The sequence below is a fragment of the Magnolia sinica genome, chromosome 2 (genome assembly GCF_029962835.1).
Source record: "Magnolia sinica isolate HGM2019 chromosome 2, MsV1, whole genome shotgun sequence".
Taxonomy (NCBI): Eukaryota; Viridiplantae; Streptophyta; class Magnoliopsida; order Magnoliales; family Magnoliaceae; genus Magnolia; species Magnolia sinica.
Window position 1 is genome coordinate 30,247,603 of NC_080574.1, and position 23,870 is coordinate 30,271,472.

Sequence of the window (23,870 nt, forward strand, 5' to 3'; positions counted from 1 at the left end):
AGTTGCTCACTCATTCATCAATGTTCAACTGTATAAAGGATGCAGGTGCAGGTTTAAGCGAATACGCAGCGGACCCCGAGACTGTTGCAGCTAGTGCAGATGAGGAGTTGTATGATGAGGAGTCGCATCAGGGAGCAGCTGAATACTTCGGACTGAATCAGTAGATTTAGTTGTTGATGTTTATTTAGTACATTTAAAACTTGATTGAGTCCCCAACTGAGTGGACCGAGATATTGTTCTTATTTTGGTTATGGCTTATATTAAGCTTGGTTTTTGTTATATGCACTTTGATTTTATATTGATTGCCTCTTAATGATCTATTAACTCCTGGAATTTTCGGAAGCGAGTTGTATACTCGGGCTCTGAAAAACCGGGGCGTTACATGACTAAAGTCCTTTATGAATTTTCTGTAAAACCTAGCGTGTCCTAAGAAGGATCGCACATCTCATATGCTCTTAGGTGGAGGTATAGTAGAGATAAGATCAATTTTAGCTTTATCTACCTCAATTCACTTGGACGAGATGATATATCTAAGAACAATTCCCCTACGAACCATGAAATGATACTTATCTCAATTTAGTACCAAATTCTTTTCCTCACATCGCTTCAGCACACATTTAATGTAACGCCTTGAACTTTCTGATATGTGAGCATCAAAAGTCCTCGAGCATTACTATAAGATTCAACGTAACATATACGTGTGTACGTTACCAATCCAACTATTCTAGCCTTACATCCTTGCCCTAACACTAACTTAACCGTTAGGGATGATCTCCATTCATAGATCAAGCCATCTGACCATTGATTATCCATCATAAGACTTGACTTGTAGACTTTCCATAAGTAAATTAGTGAATCTAACCCTTGAGAACAGCTGTCATTTATAAATCAGGCCATCCGATCGTTAATCACGTGGATTAGTACATGTACATCCCCTTGAACTAAGTCAATATATAATCCTTCACCCATAAGGAATTGGATATAAGTTCCTTTATAAGAATTACTTGGAAACATGCCTATAATCATCTAGAACCATTAGATTTCCCAAAACTCTTGGATTATCAATAATTACGAGAATGCCACTAACTTAGACCCCTGAATTTTAGATCATTTGGTTCCCATGGTCCGTTTGATATGAAATTTTATACCAAGCCTATAAATCCTAAATTAACCATATACGTCGAATTTCAGCCCTTAGATTATTGTAAAATTAACCCAATGGATAGATCAACCGTTAACCATTGATTTTGGGGCCCATCTGACCTTTGGAGGTGCACCCATTTTGGCTTAACCCCTTAAATTAGATAGAAAAATGAATGGACGGTGTAGATCCATCAGAAAACATCACGGTGGACCCCACCCTGTGTAGTACATACACACAATGGGTGTAGACCCGTGCCACACCATAACTTCAAGACGGTCAGGGTTTCCTTATCCCGATAAGATTCAAACCAAAGGGAGAATTTCTTCTGCGTGCGAAATAGCTGTGAATGATCGCCGCTGAGATGATGTTGGACCACTATCATCATCCATTTGGATGACCCAAGCCGTTCATCGCGTGCAAGACGGAATATTTACTAAAACCATGTTGTTCCCGTGCACCCATGCATGCACACGTGCTTACAACAATAGTGGCAAGGAGTCCCGTCCGCAAGAATCCGATCAAACAGCATTCGATTGTGAATAGTTGTGGGCCACCACGCGCGACTGATCACGAAAATCCAAACCGTCCATTTGATTGCATGAGAGGTCCGACCAGGACCACGTAAATCGTGCCAAGGATACAATCAGGGATCACTCTCATCGTGCTGAACATTCGAATCACCACAGCAAGTTTAACTCGATGGGCCACACCAAACGTAGATCGAAAACACCTCCTCCTAGGCCAAGATTATACGTAAAAAACAGTGGATGTAGTAGATTTCCCATACATTTCCTATCATGGGCCCCACCGAATAACACAGTTCTGTGGATTCCGCAGCGGATGCAGAAACGGACGTAACTTGAGGCTTCGACTTGGTGGGCGATCAAGATCAGGATCTTGGCCCTGATCAAATGCATCCAAACCCTCGGAATGTGAGATCCAACCACATCCATGCTAGCAGAAGTGATCTGAAGAAGAGTGGTGATCTACACGTGGTTCTAATCCTTGTTACGCAACAAACAAGGCTGCGAAAAGGGATGTTGCGGTTTCCTTGTTGCGCAATATTCTGCGAAAGGCTTTGCAGGAAAGGTCTGGAAGTCCCTAGGCCTATAAAAGCCTCACGTCCGACCCTAGAGGGGACCGTGAGAACAAGAAAGGAAAAAAAAAAAAGAAAACGTGGAAAAAAGAGAGCTTTAGCCAGTGGCAGTAAGAGGCATCTAGACTTGCCAGCAAGGAAGAAAAGAGAAAGAAAACAAAGAGGAAAAGAAAAGAAAAGAGAAGATGAAAGAAAGAAAGAAAGGAAAGGAAAGGAAAAGAGAAGAAAAGAGAGAGAAGGAGAAAGAAAAAGAAAGGAAAAGAAAAAAAGAAAAGGAAGAGAAAGAAAAGAAAAGAAAGAGAAGAAGAGAGAGAGAGAGAGAGAGAGAGAGAGAGAGGGAGAGAGATAGTGGTCGTTGGCAGTCGGCCCTTCTCGAGCGAGTGACTCGCTACACCACGAGTTAAGATCTGAGGTTTAAACTGAAAGTGCCCTGGGTTGTCAATTAGTGTAAGTGTTGAGTCAGCAAGACAAAGGAGCTCCATATGAAGATTGTTCAAGCATCTGCCTCAACTAGATGTGTGCCCGAACTTGTTAAAGGTAAACCTTAGCCTCACATCTCATGTCCCAAAACACCAGGTATATAAAACCCTTAAAATTAGAACATCCTAGGGTTTTAGGTGAGAAAATTACTCTGCAAAATCAGGAAAATTTCTAAATTTTCTGCCTTTGTCGATTTATCGACACGTGGTTCGATGAAATCAAACCCTGTTATTGATGTCCTCGAAACTCACTCGATATTATCGAAATGAAGATTTCAGATGTCCGGCAACCACAAAGAACTCTGAACTAAATTATCGATGAATCGATGGACTGTTCGATATCATCAAATTTTGAATCTCAAGTCCATCAAGTCAACTTTATGTCTAATATATTGCTAAGGCAAATCATATGGTTCTCGATATATTGAAGAGAACCTCGATATCCTCAAAATTCAAATCTCGATGATATCAATAAACCTTTGATGATATCAGATTGAGACACTAATCTGCCCAGCAAGTTTTCAGGTAAAATATTTCTCGTATCGAGGATCCCTCAATAAAATCAATATTCAAATATCGATCATATCGATATGTGATCGATGTCATCAAAATAGGACATAAACTGTCGAGCAAGCTTATAAGAAAATTTCTTGAAATTATCGATGAATTGACACCGTCATCGATACCATCGATATTCAAATTTCGATGATATCGAAGGATCCTCGATCATATCATATACCTGATAAGTTTCAAAGGCATCAGCTCTCTCATTTTCACATGTCGAGGAATCGAACCTTGTTTCGATGAAATCGGAGTTCGAAATTCGATGACATCGAAGCATGTTCGATCTCCTCAACCAGTTGGCAAAACGGTTTAAAAGCATTTGACAGTTTGAGTTCGTATCATCGAGCGGCCAATTATCGAGAGTATACGCTCGATGATATCGAACTTTGTAAAAAATATGACTGTTTTATATCCGTTGAAACTTTTTACCTATTTAATGAGAGCTTGCCTTTGGTTGTTTGTAGATAAAATAGAGAGTGCTTTTGAGTGTTTAAACCCAGATCATATACCTTAAGCCTTTTCTCTTATAGGAGTTCATCCTCCAATCCACCCTCATCATTAATAATCAATAAAGTGGATTGGGGAATGAACTTCCTCATTCAAGGATCCTGTAGCTACTACCTTAATAGCAAATCCTTAAGCTGGGATACCTTGAATGCATAGATGATTGGAATCGCTCTGTCTCCTTTATAGGAAAACATCTAATAGAGTTGGATTCCATCATAACCTTGACCCAACCCATTGCCTTACATTGGTACATCATTTATGTTACGGTTCAAGGAAGCTAAAGATTCTTCATTATCAAAGGAGGAGATCTTCATCAACATGCTTAATGGGGCTTATCTACTTATCTGTAAGTCATTAGAGTAAAGAAAACCCTTGTGATCATTCCTTTTGTAGGATTAGGTCTAAGGTGTTTCTCACCCCTTTTAAGTCCTCATAGGAGGCCTCCGACGGGAGTGTGCGTAGGGGTGCTTTGTGTTGACCCTTGCTCTGTAGAGAGTGTAAACTTAGTACTTGTGTAAGTCCTTGACCTGTGTGGTCTAAAACCTGGGTGCTGTGTGTTGACCCTTACTCATGAGAGCATAAACTAGTAGGTTCCTTGTGTGGATCCTTGGCCTGTGTGGCCTAAAAGTTGGGTGCTGTGTATTGACCTTTGCTCATGGGAGTATAAACTGGTAGGTTCCTTGTGTAGATCCTTGGCCTGTGTGGCCTAAAATTTGGGTGTTGTGTGTTGACCCTTGCTCCTGTGTGGGGCATAAACTTGTGTTGTGTAGACACGTTAGAGTCAGCCTAGTGTAGGTTGTACTGGTTTGAGATGAACCTGATTTGAAACCTCCTTTAGTGAGATCCGGTACACTCAAGGGTTGAGTGCGTCCACCGAAAGTGGAGTAGACAAGTAGTCGAACCACTATAAAAACGACCGTGTTTGTGATTTTAATTTACTTATATTACCTGTGTGATTTCTCTGAATGTTATCATATTGCATGCACACATGATTATCTGGATCTAAGTAGAATCACACCTCATACACAGTCACATCCATCATGAACTATGTTTTGAGTAGCTTTGTAATTGGATCCTCTATTTGGCTTGGAAGCCATTAGAGTTGCATTGAAGAAATCCTGATACATGCATATTTATTCAAGATAGGGTGATAGGTTTTAAAATATCATAAAATACTAAAAAGTCCTATTCACCCCCCCTCTAGGACATCTTGGCATATTCCCACTTCAACTAAAGCGATCATTACCGCAATTTCATAAACCCTCGACATCCTGATACATGCATATTTATTCAGGATAAGGTGAGGGTTTTATCCTTTAAGCTTATATTAATTTAAGTTGATATATTTATCCTGCCCTTTTATGCCTTCATGCTATTTTATCGTGCCTTTTACATACCTTTTGTCAGAATTTAGTTGATACTTTTATCTTGCCTTTACACTTGTCATTTACATGCTTTTTATTTGTCCTCAGATTTCCATTACTTCCCTTTGTTTTCATTTTAAATTGTTATCATCAATTATTGGCCCTTTCAGTTTTTTTAATACCAAAATCCATTGTAAGGAGCTTTCCTAGATTCATGGGAGACTGTGGATATAAGCCTTGCTCTTGCCTTATCATTGATTTGGCTCTTCCACTCTTCATATCCAAGAATCGACGGTGGTCGCTCTTCTACTTATGGAGTTGGCTATTGCCACCCTCCTTATTAAAGAATCGGTCGTTGCCGCTCTTCTATTTATTGAGTTGGCTTTAACCTCTCTCCTCATGTTCGAGTTGACCTTCGTCACTCGCCTCTTATTCGAGTTGGTTATTGTCACTTACCTCTTTTTCCTTAAGGGTCCAACATGTGTCTTGATATTCTTAACCTTCTATGGATTAAGGATTACTCTTTGATGCAAGTACTATGTTGGGAATCCCTCCTCTAGCGATCGATTAAATATTGTGGATATAATGCGTTTTCAATAGCGGTCCTGAGGTGCCACATAATTATAGGGTTCTCCAGTGATGTTGCCCTAGTTAGTATACATGAGTCGTTCTGTATACGCAGTACATCAATTCCTTTCTATGGGGGGTTGGTTGTTGCAAATAGTTGCTCCAATCTCTGGGGGCATATTTACTTAGTCATGTGTTGTGGCCGTGTTGGGATAACCGTGTAAAACCATGTTCAGTGTCGGATACATCGGCGAATCTCCATAGTATGGATATGCCGGGCGAGTCAAATAATTATAATCACATTCCACATTGTGGCAATACTAAGTGTGATACACCGCATATGCTTTGCTAGGCATGCATCTCATATAGATTGCTTGTGCATTAATACCTCTTGCAATGTGGAGTGCTTGACGTATCAGAACATTTACATCATTTTTATGAAGCTCTTGAATTACTGTTAATCTTAAAGGATAATTATCACTATGAGTAGGACATTGACACTCTCCCAACTATACAGATTATGCAGGTGACGCACAGATTAAAGACCTAGTGAACAATCTCCCTAGAGAAGATTATATTGGAAAGATTAAGAAGATAATTTATAATTTAGCTTTATACTTCCACTGCGAACTCGACAAATGTAATAAGCTTCCATTGAGAAGGCATTTGATTATTCTCTTTACTTTGATGGAATATAATTAATACAGTTGATTTTATTCTTGTGAATGTTACCTTCATGAATGTATTTGGATGTAATCCAAATTAAAAAAATAGAGTGCGATTTTAAAGCGTCCAGTTTATACATTATTAACACCTAGTTTTCTCGGGCACGAATATAAACTCTGGCCTTGAAATCTCGAGGTGTTACATTTAAGATTCTCTAAATAATCGCTGAAGGATGGACCAAAGACAGAGAAGTCATCTATGAATACTTCTAGATATTGCCCCACCATGTCAGAAAAAATACTCATCATGCATCGCTGAAAAGTGGTAGGGGTATTACACAGTCTGAATGGCATCCTTCGATAAGCAAAGGTGCCAAAAAAGCATGTGAATGTGGTTTTTTCTTGATCTTCAAAGGCTATCTCTATCTAGTTGTAGCCCGAGTATCCGTTAAGGAAGCAATAGTACGAGTGACCAGCTAGCCTTTCTAAAATTTGATTAATGAAGGGCAAAGAAAAATGGTCCTTTCTCGTAACGGTATTCAATTTCCTGTAGTCAATACACATTCTCCAACCAGTAGTAACTCTAATTGGCATGAATTCATTGTTGGCATTGGCTACAATGGTTATTCTCGTACTTCTTAGGAACCACCTGAGTTGGACTCACCCATTGATTATCGGATATATGGTATATGATACCCACATCTAATAATTTAAATACCTCGGCTTTAACCACTTCCTTCATATTTGAATTTAATCTATATTGTGGTTGCTGGGAGGTCTTCGCATTATCCTCTAGATAAATGCGTTGAGTACAAATCAAAGGGTTAATTCCTTTGTGGTCCACAACTGACCATTCAAGGGCTCCTTTGTGCTCAATGAGAGTAGAGATAAGCATACTCTTCTGTTCTTACTCAAGGTGGGAAGAAATCACCACCGGGTATGTCTTATCTTGACCTAAATAGACATATTTCAAATCAGAGGGCAAAAGTTTTTTGTCAAGCTTCGGTGCCTTGAGGTTAGACAGTAGAGGCACTACATTAGTTTGGGGTAATTCTTCAAAATGTGTCCTCCATTGGTTAACTTCAAGTACTGCCATGGTGTCCAGCATGGTTCCCATCTCCTTAATCATATCATCATCTAAATCATGAGAGTGGGTCCAGCACGTCTCTAGAGGGTCAGAGGATAAGGTCATCAGAGTTTTATCTTCCACGAAAGAATCAATCAAGTTAATATTATGGGCATTGTCATCATTCTCTGCTTGTTTGCTCATATTGAAAAAGATATTGAGCTCCAATGTCATATTTCCAAAAGACAAATTCATAACTTCATTCCTATAAATAATTATTACATTTAATGTGGCAAGGAATGGGCAACCAAGAATGACTGAAATTTGAGTGCTCATGTCTATGATGAGTTGAGTATCCAAGACGATAAAATCTACCGGGTAGTAGAATTTGCCAACTTGGACCAACACATCCTCAATTATCCCTCTCGGTACACGAACTAAGCGATTGGCAAGTTGTAATGTGGTCTGAGTGAGTTTTAATTCACATAAACCCAGTTGTTTGTAGATCGAGTAAGGGATCGGATTTACGCTCACTCTTAAGTCAAGAAGTGCGTGCTCAATTCGGATAGACTACCAGGATCTTTGTACTTTTGTGGCACATCTTGCTTTAGGATGGCACTCACTTTTTTTGTTAAGAAGATTTTCTTTAGAATATTTTGCCATATTTTGGTCGTACATAAGTCTTTCAGAAATTTGGCATATGAAGATATTTGTTTAACGACATCTAGTAGAGGAATGTTGACCTTCACTTGTTTCAGCACCTCTAAAATGTCCTGAGAGTTAGAGAGATTTTGGTGCAATCAACCGTTAGATAAATTGAGCAATCGGCTTGCCTTGAGGTTTCGGTTCTAAATCTTGTGGAGTGTTACTAGGTCTATCAATTTCCTCTATTTCCAGGTCCTCTTTTTAACCCTTACTGGAATAGATTTGTCAATTGTTTTCCCACTCTTAAGAGTGGTGATAGACTTGGCTTGTTCCATTTGATTTGAAGGGCTCGGGTTGTTGACTTTATATTGCTGTTTTGGATTGGGAAGAGGTTGAGTTGGAAGGCTTCCTTTTTCCCCAATCGCATTTTTTGTCTCAAGCCCTTGTATGGCCTTTGTAAGGTCTTGAAAGGCTTATAGCATACCCTGATTGAAACGCTCTTGATTTTGAAGATGCTTTAGAACCAGATCCACTTGAGGTTTTCCCTTGATTTAGAATTTGATTAGGGAATCCTTGAGGAGAAGCAGTTTATCCATTCCTCAAACTGAAGTTTGGATGATTTCTCCAACTAGGATTATACGTATTTAAAGTGGATCCACTGAAAGGTCTTGGTAATTATTCATGGCCATAGATTGCTCATTCAGTACCTCTTGAAAAGCAGGTATTGTTGGGCGATTTTCAGTTGTGTGAATGTTGCAAGCACAAATACCGCAAACAGTTTTCTTAGCCTTATCCTTCTTTAGTTCAATGGCCTTGAGTTTTCTTGTTAGATTAGCCACTTTAGCATTTATATCACCATCTTTTTTCAGAAGATATTTTCCGCCCCTCCTTTAATTGAGTAGGCCTAGAAGTGGTGTTGGATTTTTGGGAGATGTCCTATAATTGTGTGTTTTCAGCAAGTTTGTCAAAATAATCTTATACATCATCGACCTCTTTGTTCATGAATTTCCCATTGTGTATTGTCTCGACCATTTGACACATGGAAGAAGTCAGCCCATTGTAAAAAAAAAACTTGTTATTTTCTAAGTTTCAAAACCATGTTCTATGCATGAATTGACAAGATCCTTGAACCGCTCCCAACATTAGAAGAATGTTTCATCTTCTATTTGGGCGAAGTTCATATTGACTTTCTGAGGGTGTTCGTTTTATGATATGGAAAAATTTTCTTAATGAACTCCCTTATCATGTCGTTCCATTTACCAATAGATCGTGGATGTAATGAATGCAACCACGTCTTACCTTTCTCTTTCAAGGAGAAGGGAAAAAGTTTCAGCCTGACCGTGTCCTCAGACACGTTCGGAAAATATAAAGTGGCTATAATCTCATCAAACTCTTTCATGTGTAAATATGGATTTTCATATTCAAGTCAATGGAATTTTGGAAGGAGTTGGATCACCCCTGGCTTGATATCCATATGTCTTGTATTTTCTGAAAAAATCATACAAGAAGGTGTGCTCACCCTCGCCGGTTTTAAATAGTCTTGTAAAGTATGAGGCGGGGGTGCTTAATGCACCTTGTTTTCATCTTAAATTTCCTCAACCCTAAGTTGAGGTGGATTTGCAGTCATAACTTCAGTTAACTTTGTGGATCTCGAATGGTGTCTAATCCTGTGATGGATAGATAACCCTTCAACCAATTCTCTTTCACTCAAGAGACGTTGAGTGTTATCATGGACCTACTTGGGCATGAAACACTTTCAACCCTCAAATTCAAAATCTAACCTAGACCTAAAAAGAAAGTGGGAAATCGAAATCTAGAAATAGAAAAAGAGAGAATTGGAAAGAAGTTACCAAATAAGAAGTTTCTATATTGGGATCTTACAGAAGGAAAAGGAAAGTGAATTAGTTTCTAGTTTTATTTTTATTTTTATTAAAGAACTAAGAAAGCAACCTAGTTTCTAAAAAAAAAAAGGAAAGTTTCTATCCTAGATTTAGAAAGGAAGTTAATTTCTAAAAATAATTCAGAAAGACCCTAACATAAAAATAGAAAGTAAATAAATCCTAATCTTAACATTTTTTTTACACACACCCCCACACACTCACGCCAAGGTGGCATTTCACCACCTATGGATGTTGAAACCCTTGATCGGGTGTTCAAACTCCTGAGAGTTTACCACTCAAGTAAAAGTAAGGATCCAATCTTAACCTAATTCCAAAACAAGTTAATCTCAGAAAAATGCAACTGTTAGTCTCCGACAACGATGCCAAAAACTTATTCACAACCCTAAGTGTAGGGTCGCGATGTAGTAATAATCTCGGTGAGATCGAAGTCGAATCCACAAGGACTAATCTTGTGTGTATTCTGAAAGTAACTAGAATCAAAAGTAGAAGAAGATCTAAATCTAAATTGGGAAATAAAGGAAGTAATTGTGAAGTATTTAATTAGAAACTTAAGAAGTCAAAAGGTGGGAACTAGGGTGCCCGGGGATCCACTTGCAGCTATTAGATGTTTCCTTATTAGATTCAAGAAACTCAATTAGAATTGAAGTCCTATCCTATCCAATTGAAAGATATATTAATAAACTCAAATCTAAACTTCCATTGACCTAATTCTCAATGGATGAGAGTTGTGAGGATTGGAAGTGATTCCATCATCCAGTCATGCCCTAGAGACAATGACAAACAACAAGATATACCAATCCACAACCAACATGGGAGAATTGTGAAGGTTAGAAGAGACTCCATCACCCAACCATGCATAAGGGACGATGGTGAACAACAAGATTTACTAACTTCACAATCTCAAATCAGAATAAGAAGGTACTCAAAGTTATTGCAGATCTATTGTAATTTAAGTCACAACAAACCTTTAAAAACTAAAAGTATTCCTTAAATATCAAATTGGAATAAAAGAAGTTTAACAAGAACAAGAACCAAATAAGACCAACATCCTAATCACGCTACAAGCTTCACCCCTTAGCACTAGCTAAGGAATTTATCCAACCATAGACATGATTGGATTCAAAACCCTAGAAGAAAGTATTAAAAACTAAGAAGAAGAGAAAAAGAAACTCTTAAATGATGGCTCCACCCCTTTTCTCTGCTCCTCCAAACCCTAGTTATCATCAAAAGTGTCTAGGAAACCTATATTTATAACCCAAGTTTCGCAAGTTCACAAAATTGCAACAATTTACGCAATCCGCGTAAGCTTTACGTAACGCTTCGATGTCATCGAAGGGGTTTGAATTCGAAAGTCGTGCCTTTTCTCCGTTCTCACTAGGGGTGCACAACGAACCGGTAGAAATGTGGAACAGGACCGGAACCAATCCAATAGTCCGGTTTGGTCCGATTCTAGACTGCATCAGTTCTGGTTCCAAAAATCTAAGAACTGTTGGTTACAGTTAGGTTCCGGTTTAGGGGCTTGTAGAACCGATCGGAACCATTGACCCGAACCGTGGACCCGAACTTGCGATTAAAACAAAAAAAAAAACCCTATCTCTCTCTCTCTCTCTCTCTCTCGCAGTCTCTCACTCTATCTGTGTGCGGCTACGACCCCTGCCCACTCTCATCTCTCGCCGTCTCTCTCTATCTCTCTTTCTCTCATCATTTACGAGTCTGCGTGCATCATGCAGTTGCCCAAGCCCCTGCCTCTCTCTCTCTCTTATCGTCTCTCTCTTGGTCATCATCTGTCTCTTTCTGACCATCTGGCCCATCCCGAGAGATCCCTCTCTTGTTGACCGTCTGGCCCATTGCGCGAGATCCCTCTATTTTATGGTTGAATTTGGCAGCTCCAGGTGAGGAACTTTTCACAGGTTGATAGTCAGTGTAGCTTCTGAATTTGGGCTAGATTTTAGAAAGCTTAGAACCGTGGAACCAAACCAGTTTTCACGGTCTGGTTCTAGTTCGGTTCTAGGGTTCTAATGGTCCGGTTTCGGTTCCGAAAATTCTAGAATTGTTAGGAACGGTTCAGTTCCAATTTCACCCAAGAACCGGACCGAGCTGACCTGTGTGCACCCTTATTTCACACTGCGTAAGTCTCTGTGTCATCGAACCTTCCTTCGATGTCATCGAGCGAAGCTTCGAGTCATCGAACAAGTTCTCAATCCATCGATAAAGTGTCCAAAACAGTCCAGCGAGTGCTTCAGTTTCTTCAATAAATTCGATGCCATCGAGCCGTGTTCAATGACATTGAGCAACTCCTCAATGTCATCGAGAGAGTCTTTGAGTAATCGAGAATGACACCTAATACGTCTAGCGGCCAACTTGATTTTCTTGTAAAAATTCGATGTCATTGAGCTGTGTTCAATGTCATTGAATAATAGTCGATGACACAGGTAATGAAGTGAATTTCAGCACTTTGTTCTTTCGACTTCATTCTTTCTCCACTTGGTTATCTTAGATCTTGGGGTCTTGAAATCTTCAATGGTCTCTAAAAATCCATTTTATGCCTTGGCAATTCTTGAGCATTAAATCCATACTTTTATCATTTTTTTCAATCCAAGCTCTTGAAATCACCTTGTAACACAAACAAGTATAAAATGCACCATTAAGCATTATCATGTTCATAAAAGCAAGATATAAGTGGGGAAAATATGTAATATTTGAGTCTCAACACACACACACACACACACACACACACACACACACACACACACACACACACACAAACCCCACAAAATCGAATTCCATGGCCCTAATTTCAACCCATTGAGCACGTAGAATTTTTTTTAAAAAAAAAAAACCCTAAAATCAGATTTCATAGCCTTATTTCTAATCCCCTGAGCATAAATAAAACCCGAATCCCCTATCAAAGCATATAAATTCATCGGATAAGAAAACCCTAATTCGATTGATTAATGGCCGCTAAGGTGTGGTTAGAGCTTCGTCACGTTGCGGTTGATGCGCTAATAGGTTACACCCACGCATAGTTCATGAGTACTTGAACCCATAATCTTAGTGAATACATATATATATATATATATATATATATATATATATATATATATATATATATATATTTGTATTTGGTCTCTTTCATTTCAGTGGACTTGTGTGGATATACTTCATGTTCTAGCAAAGTGAGGGATTTTTTTTCTGATTTCGTTTATGATTCTTTGCGATTTTGTTTGGGATTCTTCCTAAAACTATATATATGGCTGTAAATGGTATTGAGATGTATTATTTTAAGGGATTCTAAGGCTTTCCAAAAGAGTTTTAGGGTTTGTAAAGGTTGTAGCAAGGGTGAGATTCAAGCTTGTTTAAATCATGTAAGTCTTTTCTCTTTGTAATTTCTTCTTTCATAGTGAAGATTTGTCACTTTGTGCCGTGGTGTTTTTTTTTTCTAAAAGGGTTTTCCACATTAAATTTTAGTGTTCTCTTGTGTTTGCTTGGTACTCTTGGATTGTTTTCCTAAATACATCTGTGTGTGATTCCGCAGTCCAAAACCTAACAAGTGGTATGAGAGCTATCATTGGGGCACAGATCTGGTTTTAAAGGATTAACATCAATGGAAAACGTTAAGTTTGATATTGAGAAGTACTCAGGAAAAAATAATTTTGAGTTATGGAAGATTAAGATGATTAGTCTATTACCCAAGCAAGGGGAAGCTAAGGCTCTTGAGGAGTGAAAATCGACTATGAAAGACAAAGAATGGGATACTCTTGATAGTAATGCTTTAACCTTCATTCATGTCTCACAGATGAGATTCTCTATAATGTTTTGAGGGAGAAAACTGTGGCTACTTTATGGGTGAAGTTAGAGGACATCTATGCGAAAAAATCCTCTGAAAATTGCCTACACTTGAAGCTATAGTGGTATAACTTCAAGATGGCAGAGGGTGGATATCTGGAGGCCCCATCAGCAACTTCAACAAATTGGTTTGCAAACTGTTAGATATGGAGGAAGTGATCAAAGATGAGGAACAAGAATATATGTTATTGAATTATCTTTCGGCATTGTATAAGTCATTCAAGGACACAATGTGCACCGCAAATAAAACCCTGAGTGTCGACATTGTTATCTTAACCCTTCAAGGGAAGGCCATGAGAAAGCTAAACGGCGGCATGAGGACATCTTCCGACACACTGTTTACGAGAGGAAGAAATACTGAGCGAGTTACAGGATCTCCAAGACCTAGATCCAAATCTAAGGGCAAGGGTAAAAGAAAATTAAAGTGTTGAAATTATAGGATGATCGTACACATGAAAACAGATTGTACCAATCATAAAGCGAAAAAAGAAAACTCAGTGGCTTCTTCTAAGGAGGCCAATGTTGTCACATCTGATCAAGAGACAAGTAGTGGTGATGTTCTGTCAGTGCCTATGGTCGGATACTTGCATGACAATCTTAGAGATGAGTGGATCCTTGACACAGGAGCATCATATCATATGACTTCTCATCGGAGTTGGTTTGCCAGTTACAAGGAATGCAATGGTGGACATGTTTTTATGAGCAATGACAATGCCTGTAATGTTGTGGCTATTGGTACTGTGAGCATCAAGATGTTTGATAGGATGAAGCGTACCTTGACTGATGTTAGGCATGTTCCTGATATGAAGAAAAGTCTAATTTTTCTCGGTGCACTCGAGGCTATAGGGTGCTAGTTCATTGGTATTGATAGTGTCCTTAATGTTTCAAAAGGGGCACTCGTGGTTATGAGAGCGCAAAGGTATGGAAACCTTTACAGGTTGATCAAGAGCACTTCATCAGGTGGAGCGGTAGCGGCTGTTTTAGATTCCACGTCTATACATATGTGGCATACTCATCTGGGCCACATGAGCGAGCGAGGCATGAAGGTACTATCTGATTATTGTTTGATTCCAGCTTTTAAAAATTCTAATCTAGATATATGCGAGCATTGTATATACAGTAAACAAACAAGATTATCTTTTAAATATGAAAAATATGCATGTAAAGGAGTGCTTAATTATGTGCACTCTGACGTATGGGGGCCATCGCCAGAAGTTTCCGTTGGGGGGTCGTCATGGTTTGTTTCATTCATTAACGACTACTCTCGAAAAGTTTGAGTTTACTTCATGAAACGTAAATCCAAAGTTTTCACCATATTTAAACAATGGAAGGTAATGGTGAAAAAATAGTTAGGGCAAAAAATTAAGGTTTTAAGGACTGACAATGGTGGAGAATTTATTTCCACTAAGTTTAATGAATATTGTAAGGATGAAGGAATTATTAGGCACAACACAGTGGACCATACACTCGAACAAAACGGTGTGGCTGAGAGGATGAATCGAACTATCTTGGAGAGGGCCCGATGCATGTTAAGTAATACTGTATTGGGCAAAGACTTATGAACTGAGGCTATTAACATGGCTTACTATTTGGTGAACCTATCTCCTTCTACAGTAATTGAATGTAAAATTCCAGAGAAAGTATGGAGTAGTCATAAGCTGGACTATTCAGATTTGTGCATATATGGTTATGAGGCTTACTCTCATGTACTGTCAGTTAAGAGGAATAAGCTAGACCATAGAGCCAAAAAGTATATTTTTATTGGCTATGGTATTGGTGTGAAAGGTTACAGGTTATTCAGCAAGGTCACACGCAAGGTCATCACTAGCAGTGACGTCAGATTCGATGAAAGCTACGTATTGCATAATAATGATCAAGAGGAGCAAGAGGAACCAGAAAGGTTGATCATTGACGTCTGGATTGATACAGATAATACTCAAGCAGAGATTGATGCACAGACAAAGGTATAGGATCAGGTGGAGTAGCCACCTGTGAGAAGGAACTCACCACGTGATTGCAGGTTATCGGTAATATACAAGGATGACTCTAATATTATATATGCCCTCATTACAGGTGAGGGAGACCTGTTAACTATTTAGGAGGCTCTTGATGGGCCTGATGTAGAAAAGTTGAAGGCTATGCATGATAAGATAGACTTATTGCATAAAAATCACACATGGGAGCTAGTGGAGCTTCTAGTGGGCCGAAAAGCGATCAGATGCAAGTGGTTATTCAAAAGGAAATAGGATAGATACAAAGTGAGGTTGGTAGTGAAGGGATATGCTCAAAGAGAAGGAATCAACTTCACAGAGATATTTGCACCGGTGGTTAAGCAAGTATCCATCAGATTCGTGTTAGCGCTGGTTGCCCAATACGATCTAGAGTTGGAATAGATGGATGTCAAGACTGCATTCCTGCACGAGGAGTTGGAAGAGTAGTTTTACATGAAGCAATTAGAGGGCTATGAAATTAAAGGGGCAGAGAAAAAAGTTTGCAGATTAATTAGGTCGTTGTACGGCCTAAAATAGTTGCCTAGGCAGTGGTATAAGAAATTTGATTCTTTCAAATTGAGTCAGAAATTTACTCGGAGTGAATACGATCATTGTATTCATTACAAGACATTGAGTGATGGCAAATTCGTCATCCTAATATTGTATATTAATGATATGTTAATCGCTAGTCATGATATGTCTGAAATTAACGAACTGAAGACTCGGTTATCAGGGACATACGAGATGAAAGATCTGGGGGCTGCAAAGAGGGTTCTCGGCATAGATATTCATAAAGATAGGAAGAGGAATAGGCTTTAGTTATCACAGGTAGAACACCTTGAAAATATGCTGATCAAGTATGGGATGGACCAGGCAAAGCCAGTGAGTGTTCCCCATGCGGCCCACTTCAAGCTTTCCTCAGAACAATGTCTTAAATCAAATGAGGAAAAGCATGTTATGTCTCATGTGCCTTATTTGAATGTGGTTGGCAGTTTAATGTATGTCATGGTCTGTACGAGACCAGATATTTCACAGGCAGTCGGTGTTGTGAGCAGATACATGTCAAACCCCAGTAAGTAACATTGGAAAGCGGCGAAATGACTACTTCGATACATTCGAGGTACAAAAGACTATATTTTAACTTTTGAGAAGACATGAGCAAAATTGGTAGGGTATGTGGATTCAGACTACGCAAGCAGTATGGATTCTAAAAATTTGACTTCAAGTTACTCGTTTGTACTAGTGGGTGGAGCAATTAGTTAGATATCAAAGCTTCAGTCCATGGTGACTCTTTTCATGACCAAAGTGGAATATATGGCAGTGACAAAAGTGTTTAAGGAAGGTGCCTGGTTAAGAAGCATGATAAATCAGTTAGGGCTTCAACAGGAGGCCATGCCGGTTAATTGTTATAGCGAGAACACTATTAATTTGGCTAAAAATTATGTTTATCACTCTCGTGCTAAACACATTGATGTTCGTCACCACTTTATCCAATATGTGCTTGAAGAAGGAGGCGTGACTTTGGAGAAGATTCACACCAGCGTGAATTCAGTGGACATGCTCACCAAGGTTGTTCCTAAAGAGAAGTTCAAGTTCTGTGCAACTTTTCTGAGCTTGGCGATGGCGTAAAAGGAATACAGAGTATGCACGAGAAGCATTGATGAAGCTATTATGTGAGGCAGAGATAAGAGAAGAGAATAATAAACTATATGTTTAAAGATTGAAGACATGGTGGAGATTGTTGTATTTGATATCTTAAATCTAATCAGATTTTACGTAGATTTTTCGCGCAACTGTGAAAGTGCGGGATTTGTTTTCAATTTTGTTTATAATTCTTTCCAATTTTGTTTGGGATTCTTCCTAAAATTATATATATGGGTGTAAACGGAATTGAGACGTATTATTCTAAGGGATTTTAAAGCTTTCTAAAAGGGTTTTCAGGTTTGCAAAGGGTGTAGCAAGGGTGAGATTCAAGCTTGTTTGAATCAAGTAAGTCTTTTCTCTTTGTAAATTCTGCTTTCATAGTGAAGATCTGTCACTTTATGCTATGGTTTTTTCCCTAAAGGGTTTTCCACATTAAATCTTAATGTTCTCTGTGTTTGCTTAGGGCCTGTTTGATTTTCGAATTACAGAGGTAATTCCAGGTAAATGTGTAATAATTATTTACCTCCGTGTTTTCAGTTGATTTTTCCAAGGTGATTTGACTGCCGCCTTTCATTTATAGCACTTCTCACGTCACTCGATGAAAAAAAAAGTTAAATTGTGGGGCTCAGCTTGATGTTTTTATATTATCCACACCGTCCATCCCTTTAGCCAACTCATTTTAGGGCATGAACCAAAAACATATATAGATCCAAAGATCAAGTGGACTACACTATTAGAAACAATGGGAATTGAACTCCTACCATTGAAAGCTTCTTGAAGACCCTGGAAGTTTTAGATCAAATTGATATTTTTGTTTCCACTTTATCCATGACTGTGTGACCTTATTAACGGGTTGGATGACAAATAAACATCACTGTGGGCCCTAGGGAGAAAACAACTTTCAACCATTGACGTTTTAATGATCCTTGTTTCCTCAGGTGTGGTCCAATTGAGCTTTTTATTTTCCTCAGTTTTGGGCTTATGCCTTAAAATGTATTTTTTAAAAGGATGGATGGTGTGGATAGCTCATATATATCATGGTGGGGCCCACATATTTAAATCAGTAATAAAAACGTTTGTATGGACCGATTTTCGAAACGTAATTCCTGTCAACTTTCAAACAAAGCAATAATCAGGTAATTCCTTGTATTTACCGGGGGAAATCAAAAATCAAACACCCCCTTAGTGCTCTTGAATTGCTATCCCAGATCTATCTCGGTGTGATTCTACAGTCCAAAACCCAACAAGGTCCAACTAGGTAGCATTAAATAGAAAAAATAATTCTCTTTATTTATATGTAATGCTTACTTATGAGATGGTACATGACATCAAGTTTCGTATAGGTATAATAAAATACGTGTCACATTTCTAGTCTGTTTATCTAATAAGGCATGCTAATTTAATTTTATCTGTAAAAATAAAAAATAAAAAAAAATCCCAATCACTTGATCCAGACATGCAAGTTAAATCTGAACGGTTGGAATGAATTTCTATCAACCCACTTTTCTTATAAAAGAAGATTATATTATTAATCACAGAAAAATAATAATTTTATATGCTTTACATGCTTATAAGGGACCATAAATATTTAATGGACCGAATTTGTTATACAAGTGGTACATTTCCGAGATAAATCACAGGAGTTCAACTCTTATAAATATTCCATTTTCTTTTAAAACAATCTTCTCGTACTACCCCCCCTCTCTCTCTCTCTTCATTTAATCCCTCTTCGTTGAGGCTCTCTCTCCCTATGTTATTGGAAACGGAAGCCTACATCCTCCGGTTGTAACTGAAAGCTAGTTGGAGCCCACCGTGATGTTTGTTGTAAATCTAGCCTGCTCATCAGCTTTGATAGATCATGTTATGACATGGACCCAACAACGATATAGATCCAAACCTTGAGTGGGACACACTACGGGAAAAAGGTGAGAATTGAACTTCCACCGTTAAAACATTCAAGCGCCTACAAAAGTTGTTTAAATGCAGCCACAAAAGTTTTGGATCAGAGAAAATGACCACTGTAGATAAAACCTTTTACCGAGCGGTTTTTATGAAGGAATACAAACTTAAGTTACCAACTTAGACTAGCACGTGCGGACAGTAAGTTTGAGGACGAAACTGCCCCTCCTTTTTACTGCCGTTGCTTTTCCTCTCCCAACCTTTCCCTCGCTCCATTTTCGAAAAACAGGAGGACGAAAACTACTGCACTACATCTGCTGCTTGGATCGCACCACGCTTCAGCTGGATCCCACCGTCTCTATTCAGCAGCGTTATCTCGTTTTGCTGAAAATGGTCCCTCCACGGAAGAAAGTACGCACTACAGGTATTATGAAGTACATTTACCTAAACGGTGTAAATTTTTTGTGGGCCATTGAACTGCTGGATGAAGCTCGAATCTTAGTTTTCGGTACATCCATGCAAAAATCATCATATGAATATGATGGATTACAAGTAAAACATCATTGTGGGGGCATAACAAGGTTTCTACGGTGGAACCACGGTTTCTTGTGCTGTGATTCACTTGATATTTCGATATGCCACCATTTTGGGCTAAAACCCTTACTTTAGATGGAAAAACGGATGAACGTCGTGGATAGTCCACATACATTCAAGGCGGGCCCAACTCAGTTTATGTAATTTTTTTAAAAAAATTTTATTATTAATTTTTATTTTATTTTATTTTATTGGGTTAGCTTGTTAGTACACACCCATGTCAGTACACACACTCCATGTTAGCCACCCCTGCTAGGGATCAATACCAAGACTTCAAGTGTTTGACATGAGGTATCTCCACTCAGTCTGCCAATTGAGCTATGGACCTGGGTGTGCCCAACTCAGTTAACTCAGCACTATAAGTGCGTACTGAGCAAACTATAAATCCAAATTGTGAGAGGTTTTGGTCCATTTGACCTACTTCTCGGGTCACGATTGGTGAAATTCCCCGAGCAATTCATAAATTTGACGGAGATATCATAAAAATATGATGGGGAACTTCCACGGATTCACGTAATGTAACGAAAGATTTTATGAACCACTCGGTCAATTTCATTAATTGCTCGGTCAAATTCACCGAAGAGAATTTCATGTAAATCTCGGTCAATTTCATTAACTACTCGGTCAAATTCACCAAAGAGCAAATTGTTAGGCTAGGTCAATTAAATTTAAAGTTCATTCCAATTCATGTTAGCCTCACCCAATTTCAAGCTTGCCTCGCTCAAATTCATGATTCCCTTGCTCAATTTGTCGGTTGCCTCGTTGAATTTTTACGTTGCCTTGCTCAATTCCTAGGTTCCCTTACTCAATTTGTAGCTTCCCTCGCTGAATTCAGAAGACTTTTTTTACTGCATAAATGTTATCTTCCAGAACCCCAACCGAGGAATGAGGATAATCTCATTTGGCAGCTCAATCCTCACGGTCATAATTATGCTAATTCTGCCTACAAATCTATTCAGGTGATCAAGAGGGCCCCCTTTTCCAGTAGATGAGATTAGGATGAAAGGTATTATCTCAACACTTCTTTTCTCTGTCTTGCTCTTAAAAATCGTTGAATCCTAAGCCCTCAAAGAAGAGAGATCTCTCCTGATAAAAAATGAGACGGATCTCTCTTCTATATTATATCTATGAGAAAAGATATAAAGATCTTCTCTGTTTTATCTATTCCTTTATCTATGAGAGGATAGATAGTCTCTCAAAATAAAGTCGTTCTCATCTTTGTTGATGATTTAACTAGCACTCAATCTATTGGTTGCCTTGCTAAATTTATACGTTGCATCGCTGAATTTATAGGTTCCTTCGCTCAATTTCTAACTTCCCTCACTCAATTCTTAGGTTGCCTCGCTGAATTTTCACGTTCCCTCGCTCAATTTTTAGGTTGCCTCACTCAATTTCTAGCTTCCCTTGCTCAATTCCTAGGTTGCCTCGTTCAATTTATAGGTTCCCTCTCTCAATTTCTAGCCTCCGTCGCTTAATTTCTAGCTTCTTCTAGCTTCCCTAGCTCAATTCCTAGGTTTCCTCGCTAAATTTCCTTGTTGCCTCGCTCAATTCCTAGGTTGCCTCACTCAATTTCTAGCCTCCCTCTCTCAATTTCTAGCCTCCTTCGCTTAATTTATATCTTCCTCTAACTGCCCTAGCTCAATTCTTAGGTTTCCTCGCTGAATTTTCATGTTACGTAGCTCAATTCCTAAGTTGCCTCGCTCAATTTATAGGTTGCCTCGCTGAATTTCTAGGTTCCCTCGCTCAAATTCTAGCTTCTCTCGCTCAATTTCTAATTTCCCTCACTGAATTCCTAGGTTGCCTCGATCAAATCCTAGGTTTCCTCGCTGAATTTCTAGGTTCCGTCGCTCAATTTCTAGGTTCCTTCGCTCAATTCCTAGGTTGCCTCGCTCCAATTTTTACATTGCCTCGCTCAATTCCTAGGTTGCCTCGCTCAATTCCTAAGTTGCCTCGCTTAATTTCTAGGTTCCCTTGCTTAATTTGTAGCTTTCCTCGTCAATTCCTAGGTTCCCTCGGTTGCCTTGCTCAAATCCTACGTTGCCTCGCTGAATTCCTACATTGCCTTGCTCAATTCCTAGGATTCCTCGTTGAATTTCTACGTTGCCTCGCTCAATTCCTAGTTTCCCTCGCTCAATCCCTACGTTGCATCGCTCAATTTCTAGGTTGTCTCGCTCAAATCCTAGGTTCCCTCGCTCAATTTCTAGCTTTCCTCGCTCAATTCCTAGGATTCCTAGCTGAATTTCTACATTGCCTCACTCAACTTGTAGGTTCCCTTGCTCAATCCCTATGTTGCCTCGCTCAATTCCTAGGTTACCTCGTTCAAATCCTAGGTTGCCTCGCTCAATTTTTAGGTTCCCTCGCTCAATTTGTAGCTTCCCTCGCTCAATTCCTTCTTTATTCTACATGATTATATTCAATTGTGAATTTTTATCCTCATGCAATTTCTTTAAAACAGATATGGGCTGTAGAGAGATTATCGGCCCTACAAGAGTGTGTTATTTCATTTGTTCCCTCGCAAATTCCATGCTTCATTTAATATTGAGGTTGGAAGGGTTGGAGGTACAACAAAATATTTGTAATTTTTGAGAGTGAAGCTGTAAGTATATGTATTTCTCGACCATTCACTTTGCTTGATTTGACACTTACACTCCGTATATTAACATCAATCTGGGTTCTTTTGCAGACTATCTTAATAAAGAACTTGGAACCCACCCTACGAGAATGGGAAACGGACGCCGTTCGCTTGCTCCGTGATAGTTTTCAGGTGAGATATCATGAGCGTTTAATTAAAATGAAATGTTGTTTAATTCACCGTTAAAAGTTTTTCGACTCTTATATGTGCATTGATACATTTTGAAGGTCATCGAAACTCAGGAATTGAGCGATGAGGGTAACGAGAATGATGACGAGGGTGAGGGGGGATCAGCGGAAAGTGATGAAAAAGGCGTACAGGGAGAGGGATCAGGGGGGAATATCGTGAAACCATCTCTTTTGATGGATGAATTTAGGGTTGGGATAGATGAGTTGAAGAAGGAGAGAGAGGAGTTGAAGAAGGAGAGGGATGAGCTAAGGAAAGAGAAGGAAGAGTTGAGAAAGAGAGAAGAGAGGCTTGATGAGAGGGAGGCGTTGTTGAAAGAGAAAGAATTGTTAAAGATGGAGAGAGTAGATCTAAACGAGAGAGTGCAGTTGAAGAAAGAGAAGGAATTATTTTTCATCATGAACGAGGAGTTGAATAGGCGGATGTGTGAGTTATTGAGAGAAACTGAAAACTTAGCGAAAGAGAGGGAGTCCTTAAAGAAGGAGAAGGAATATTTCTATATAAAGAGAGGACAGTTTATGAGGGATGAGGACGAGGAGTTGAAGAAGAAAGTCAAAGTTGAGGATATGGAAGAAAAAGAATAGGGAAATGTGGAGTTGGAGGTGCAATCGTATGGTATGGCAGAGCGTAATCTATTGGATGAAGTACCCGTTTCTCCTCTTGTTTATGTAAGGAGAACTAAAAGGGTACTTAAGCCATCTTATTATATGGTTTCTCCATTCTTGTCCATGTCTTCGATCAATACAATCCCGAACGTGGTGAGGCGACCTGAGGAAGTCGTAAACTTTCCTACATCTCCGATACCATTTCATCTACAGATGGATCCATTCAGGATGCTATCGACGGATGAACTCAAAGAGGTAGAAAAATACTATGAAGCAAATAAGGGGACGGGAGAGGCTTCATGGTTCAAGTCTATATGGGTAGATGATGCGTGGGTTGATAGCGTGGTAAGCATTCGTATGAGAGTGTCTATATACATTGACTTTCATATAGTTATATCTTTTAATCGATTATTGCTGAATCATATTATCTTGTGGAGTAGGCTATCGACAAATATGTTGACTTCCTAGAGGAAAG

General features: G+C 39.0%; 1 protein-coding gene across 1 annotated transcript; it reads left to right on the forward strand.

Moving 5' to 3' along the window:
• Nucleotides 1–20: 20 nt before the first annotated feature.
• Nucleotides 21–23,374, forward strand: LOC131224729 (uncharacterized). Its single transcript, XM_058220046.1, has 3 exons — nucleotides 21–160; nucleotides 22,532–22,736; nucleotides 22,832–23,374. Exons 1-3 carry the CDS (start codon nucleotides 21–23, stop codon nucleotides 23,372–23,374), a joined length of 888 nt encoding a protein of 295 aa, XP_058076029.1.
• Nucleotides 23,375–23,870: the final 496 nt, after the last annotated feature.